The following is a 7,010-nucleotide window of genomic DNA, read 5'->3' on the forward strand; positions in this document are numbered from 1 at the left end:
ATGATAGGGCTGAAATTTCGCGCGCTCAGGAACGGCGAAATGACAAGTGATATAAGTGCTCCTATGAATATCGTTCTTTTTATATCACTTGTCATTTCGCCGTTCCTGAGCGCGCGAAATTTCAGCCCTATCATTTGTGGAAAATAATCGCTTCTAATTTAAAAACTATTATAGCCTCGACACTTTTGTATTAAGATTTTCGTCTGGAAATGTTCTAAGGAATCTGTCATTAAGAGGACCTCCGGTGGTTTTAGGACACCCTGTATATATTTCACGTATAACAATGCATTTTTTAAGCAGGAGTTCTTTGTAAAATTTTGAGTCCGCTAATATCAGAACGCGCCAATGCGACGGCAGATTTTCGTATATAACATGTAATCAGCACAGCAGTTTCGAACCAATTTTTTTTATGTTTACCTCCAGGCAGTGTGGCCCTTCACACCTTCCCATTTTTTTCTCATCACTCAAAGGTGATTTTACGACTCGCGTCCACGAAGCGATGGGCAACGCCCTCCCGAAAATCTAAGGCAAGCTGATCCACATACTTTGCGGAGCGTACAGCGGTGAACTATTGTTCTTTGCCATCGCTGCGGTATTCTATACCACGAATTATTTGTCGCTCATATTATTAATGTCCGCGATGCGATTCCATTTATTATCCATTTGCTGCGAGAGGACTTGACGACGCGCACGAGCAATTTTTCATGTAGCGCTATGTCCGATAATAAAAAGAGATAAGAAGGCCGACTTTCCAGGCAAGCCCCGAGCGCGTATCTAATTCATTACAGATTCGATCGATCTTCTTCCTCGATCCGCAATGCACGCGGCCCAGGCGCTAACGAGACAGCTCCAGAGCCATTAAGATCCCGGCTTATCGTGATCGGGATGCAGCACGCGAAAAGACCCGTTTTCCAAATTGAAAACGCGGCGATATCGCGGCGGACAATCGCCCCGGCAAGGCGTATCTGCTTGCCCTCTAATCGCCAGTTAGTCCCGAGCCCAAGCGCCGCGATCTGCCGATTTATCGATCCTCGGAATTAGCATTCGAGGCGTGCATCTCGGCCGCGGATCTCTCCGGGCCACAGCCACGTAAATTTTAGGGCTGCCCTCGCAACTCGGGGATAGATCTCAACCGTGATCTATGCGTAAATCATCGCTCGCCCCCCTCCTCCTCCCCCGACAAGTAGATCGCGCACAATACATTCACCCGCGGTACGGCCGGAATATAATAAATCAGGAAATATTAATATCACGATATAATGACGGCTCTTGCGCCAAAGTTTGCGCTTCAATCGACCCCGATTACTTCGGAACGTTAAGACGCAACGGAGAGCCGCGTGCATCGCGTCGCCCGGAGTGGCGGAAAGTTCTAATCCCGCGGCCCCACGAAAACAGACGAGGCGCGTGGCCATATTTTACGGGCGGGGGCGTGAAACGGATAATTTTCGAAGGAAGCAATATCGGATCGTATATCAGGCCGCCGTTCGGCTTCAAATTATCGGAAACGAGGGCCAAAACTAATGGGGCCCTCGTTTAGACCATTTGGCTCCTGCGGGGCACGCCGATGCTGATTCACGCCAATCCGCTCGCTATTTTCGCGCCATACGAGCCAAATCCAGTCGCTCCTCGCATCATCAGACACACCCCTTGGCGAAATTTACTTTAACTGAAATTAAAGTTTTTAAAAGTACTAGACAACACAAGAGCGCGCTTCGCGCGCGCCATTTGCTCTCTCTAAAAATTCGCATGGTATAACAGCTGCAAATAACACAAGTGAAACATGTCGTATCGCACAAGCGAGACAGCCAATCAGCATCTCGGCAATGCGACAACAATACTTCCAGACTTTCGACTCAACACGTCTTTTTTTTTATAGGAGGGTATAGGATAGAATAGGCGAGGAGAGGATCTTCCAAATCTAAGGGTAAAGAAGTTAAAAGTTTACTTAAGAAATTTTAGAGTAATTTTTAGACAGCCCAAGCCTGTCGAAGTTCCCGCTAGAGGACCGCGCGGCAAAGCACTTTCTCGTAAGAGAAAAACCGCACGCGGTATTGTAAATTATATCGCATACTTTTCATCACAATTCTTAAAGTTTTCTGTTCAATTTTTAAATTTGAGTTTACCTCAAAGAAAAGTTTAAAGTGTCCAAATTTACTTTTCACATTTCTTATTTTTCTAAAGTAAAATGTTAAAGTTTCCTAAGGTATATTTTCCCAAGGGACATCCGACATCCGAGTAAGGGCGCTACACAGAGACACGGAGAGGGAATACATTTCAACATTTATGTGGTTGTTAACGTTTTCAATTTACTGAAGACTACATTGTCAAGCGCGTAAAGCTAGCGCCACACTATGCGCAATTCGTAATGCGTGATTCGTGATTCGCACACTGAGAAAAATATCCGATTAAATATAATTGGATAATTCAATTACATAATAACAAACGGATATATTCATTTAAGTACATCCGATGAAACATATAATCGGTTTTTCGATTAAATTTCTTCGGTAACTGCAATTTTATTGGATAAACTTCGTCGAATATATCCATAATTTAATCGGAAGGTTTAATCGGAAAAGCCGATGATTAATTTTTCCTCGGAAACACTACTTACTCGATTTATCCAATGAAAATTGTTCTCAGTGTACGAATCACGAATCGCGCATTACGAATCGCGCACAGTGTAGCGCCAGCTTAAAATGTACGCACGGCGAATGATTAGTACTACCAGATTTGATTCTTGGTGGGTCTCCACGGCGTGTTGTCGCAGACCGTCCCAGCGATTGCCGTCTGAACCGGCATGGTGAGTATTCTGAAGTTCACATCCGTGTAATTCAGGGACGATAGCAAGAAGATCGGCATCCGATCCGACATGATCCAGAGTAAGCCGCGTTTCACCTACGGGCGGTAAAGAGTGAGCGAGGAGGTAAATGAGGATGACGGGGCTTCATAGTAGGTAATTATCCCCCATTACACAGCGCCGCGCACCTTAATATCTGCTGGGAATATCAGAGCCTCGTCGTGTCTGGCGACGATCGCTTGATTGATCGGCGCGTAAGGTAACGCAGAATTCCAACAGCCGATCGCGTTCTGATCGATTAAGTTGAAGAACTGAAGTCCGTTCTCGTCCATTACGGATGCCGTGCAATGAGAGAGCGGCCCTCTCGACGACAAGACCTACATCGCATAAAAATGAATAATGAAATGAGATAACTGTATTTAATTCGTAATGGCTAGATTAGATCGGAGAAAGGAAGACATAAATAAATGTTTTATGCGGCATTACTCGAAATACGCTAAAAGACGCACCGGACTCGGAAGAAGAAATAGAAGAGGAATTTTTAAAAATCGTAGAGTATTGAACAAAGTCTTGCAATTATAAATCCTACAATATTGAAGCGACTTTAATTTTTTTAAACACAATATTGATATATAACACCTGAAAAGACGTCAAGATTACTCGAAATACGCTAAAAGACGCAGCGGTCTCAAAAGAAGAAATAGAAGAGGAATTTTTTAAAAATCGTAGAATATTGAACAAAGTCTTGCAATTATAAATCCTAAAACATTGAAGTGACTACTTTAATTTTTTTAAACACAATATTGATATGTAACACCTGAAAAGACGTCAAGATTACTCGAAATACGCTAAAAGGCAGCGGACTCAGAGGAAGAAATAGAAGAGGAATTTTTTAAAAATCGTAGAGTATTGAACAAAGTCTTGCAATTATAAATCCTAAAATATTGAAGCGTCTTTAATTTTTTTAAACACAATATTGATATGTAACACCTGAAAAGACGTCAAGATTACTCGAAATACGCTAAAAGACGCAGCGGACTCAGAGGAAGAAATAGAAGAGGAATTTTTTAAAAATCGTAGAGTATTGAACAAAGTCTTGCAATTATAAATCCTAAAACATTGAAGTGACTACTTTAATTTTTTTACACACAATATTGATATATAACACCTGAAAAGACGTCAAGATTTTATTGTGAACATTACGCTCGCTAAGCGAGCGTCATTTGGCATTATCCTTATTTTTACATTTTAGAGTAGATTGTTCCATTCTTTTGTTCAATTAGTTAATAGTTAAATCATTTTAATTGATAATTAATACATTATAATTATTTATTAATATTACCTGTCATCTTCAGTCATGCTCACTAAAGTGATAGATATCATTTCCATGTATTCTGCTTATTTTTTCAAACTATCTCTCATTTTTTATTAAATTTTACTTTGTATCGTTCTCCTTCATTTGCTTAGACGTTATTTAACTTTAACTCTATGTTTTTTTCTAACCTTCTTTAAGTACATTTTTTCACAAATTATCAAGATTCGAATGCAAGGTGAAGCATGACATGAACGCTTCGAGACCAATCGGCATCGCGGAAAGAGGCCTCAACTGTTCGATATTCGCGCCGGTAACGTCTCTTTTTTTTAGAAAGGGAACAGCTCGACAAAGAGTCTGGGCAGAAACTCTACCCGAAATAAAAAAATAAGTTTTTTCCAAACGTGACCGTCAAACAAAGATGTTAAAAAGAATATACCTGAAACTCGTGGTAACTACTTTGAGACAACTGCTGGTCTCTCAGAATCCTCGTGGACACGGCGAATTCTCGATAGCTGCTGAGAGGATGAAAGAAAAGCGTCCGATAGCCGTCTGTTAGTATCTGCGACAGGCTCATTCCGAAAATGCCTTCGGTTCCCCATTGAAAGTTCAGGCCTCCTATATTGTAATCACCCGCCAGAGGATCCGGCATGAAGTAGCTGTGCGCTATTCGCCAGGACGTATTTTGCTGCCACGAGTACACGATCAGGCCGTAGCCGAGTTCGTCGGACATGTAAGCGAAGGCGTCGTTGCAACCGCCTTTTCCCAGATCGACCGCGATGTTGGCGATAAAGGTGTTCTGGGCGACAAAACGAAAATTGTAAAATTCGCAGAGGGTCGAAAATTAAAAAAAAACATCGGACAAATGTGAAAAAAATTATATACTTGATTGATGTCCTCCGATCTGAGCTTGTATTGCCTCAGCAGCTTATCCGTGGTCAAGTCGAACACGTTCAAGGTGTAAGGGCAGACCTGTACAGTCGTTTCGTCTATTCCTATTGTTCCAGTGTCCAACACCCACAATCTGTCGCACGCGTCCGCGTGAATCCTGGAGAAAGATACTTAACTTAATAAATAACAAATACTTTGGATGGTCCTAAACCTTCTGTTTGTCACCTGTAAACAGTGGTCAAGCCGCTGCCACAAAGACCAGCCTTATTCTGGGCCCAGTTCGGATAAGGTATGAGTTTCGGCGATCTACCTTGATTAGCGTCCAACGGTACATAATTTAACGTTGACGGTATTCCTAATACGAAACATGTTACAAAACGTTACTCACAATCTATCGTTACGTTCTCATCCTGGTTGCGATTCTTTATAATCATTTTTGGAGGTAGGAATAATCAGTATTAAAATTATAAAACGAGAAACGAACGTTACAGCATGTCAGAAGATCGATTCGTAACTAGACGGTGTAAAAAAAAGGACGCAAGAGAAACATAAGGAATGCGCGAGAGGAAGGAATTGCGGAGAGTCCGCGAGGGTCTCCGAAGGAAGTAAAGGGGAGACGGACGGAAGGGTAGAACATTAAAGATCTTACACAGCGTGCCGCCGTCATTGTCCGGCCTTTGTGCGAACACAAAAAACGGTGGCGCGCGCCAACGTATATAATAAACATAGAGCGTGCAAAAAGATGGAGTGAATAAAGGGCAGCGAGGGCTTGAATAAACCCGTTCGTCGCCGAGTTTCCCCTCCCTCGGGGGAGCGGGAGGTGGGGGGGGGGGGGAGGAGAGAGAGAGTGTCGGAGGGACCGTGAAGGTGGAGGCGGAGGTCGACAAAGACAGAAACGCTCCCATTGAGAGCACACTCGCGGTTTTCGGCGCTTTTTGTCGCGGGCCGGAAGTCGCTCAGACGGGAATCGAGGCGTGTACCTCCTATGGCGATCTTCCGCGCATTATGCCGGCGTCTGCTTCCGGTTCATGACTTTGAAGCGTCGCGCCTCGTTTTTTGGGCAAGGAGCCCATTTGTCTGTCGCGCCGTATAAGACGTTAATCGAGACAATAGGCAAGGCCCACAATTAATGACTAATATTTCGGACATTCACCGTCGCGCCATCGTGGTATCGTGACGAACAGCTTATTCCTCCAGATTTCGATGCCGACTGGCAGAGAGTTCTCCGGCACGTATTCGCCACTCGCTATCGCCAACTGCCGGCTGCGCTCGTCGGGATAAGCAAAGTCCATCTTCTTCCAAGTGAACCTCTCCAAGAGCGGAGCACGCCCAAACTGCACGCCCCACACTTGAGCCCCATCGATATTCACGGTCCACAGTAACAGAAAGGTCGAAACGAGGGCGCAATTCCAGATGCGATAATTTCCCATTTCTGCTGGTCGATCTCTTCTTTTCTGTATGCAAAACGGTTATTTGCCTAGTTGTCTTAAAGATATTATTATGCAGTAATTGAGAAAAGTAATTTGACATGCATGTCAAATTAAAGACATTAATTCATCATGCCTGGTCGTATTTAGAAATAATAACTGGTGAAACTGTCTTAGCAAAAAAAAAATATTAGTCGACTGTGCACATACCTAATATTTTAATATGAGCGCGTGCACTTGTCGCTTTTTTTTCATAGACACGAACCTGTATTAGCACTTGGCTAATACAGGTTTTTAATTAGATACGCACTAATACAAGTTTATAATTAGACAGCCTGCGTATACGTGTGCATGTTTACATGCACTTTTGATTTTATGCAATAGTCTTCGCAAACGAAAAGCGATATAGTAATTACTTAATCACCGTTGAGCTAAAAAGGATACGAAGGATTATCGGTTATGTCATCGAAATTTCCCTCGGTGAAGGGGATAGAGCATTGCGACATATATTTACTACTATCCTTATCATTTCGCTAACCAGTTTGATGTTTATCGTAGAAATGAATATTGTGACATATTT

At 42.9% G+C, this 7,010-nt stretch overlaps 1 protein-coding gene across 1 annotated transcript; it reads right to left on the bottom strand.

The window, feature by feature from the left end:
• Positions 1–2,970: 2,970 nt before the first annotated feature.
• LOC105563602 (protein yellow) lies at positions 2,971–6,295 on the bottom strand. The gene is made up of 5 exons (XM_012015316.1): positions 6,157–6,295; positions 5,229–5,358; positions 4,998–5,160; positions 4,552–4,911; positions 2,971–3,177 (listed from the first exon to the last, which is right to left on the bottom strand). Exons 1-5 carry the CDS (start codon positions 6,293–6,295, stop codon positions 2,971–2,973), a joined length of 999 nt encoding a protein of 332 aa, XP_011870706.1.
• Between the last annotated feature and the right edge of the window lie 715 nt (positions 6,296–7,010).

This window comes from Vollenhovia emeryi, unplaced genomic scaffold (genome assembly GCF_000949405.1).
Source record: "Vollenhovia emeryi isolate VEMERY1.0 unplaced genomic scaffold, V.emery_V1.0 DF939174.1, whole genome shotgun sequence".
NCBI lineage: Eukaryota > Metazoa > Arthropoda > Insecta > Hymenoptera > Formicidae > Vollenhovia > Vollenhovia emeryi.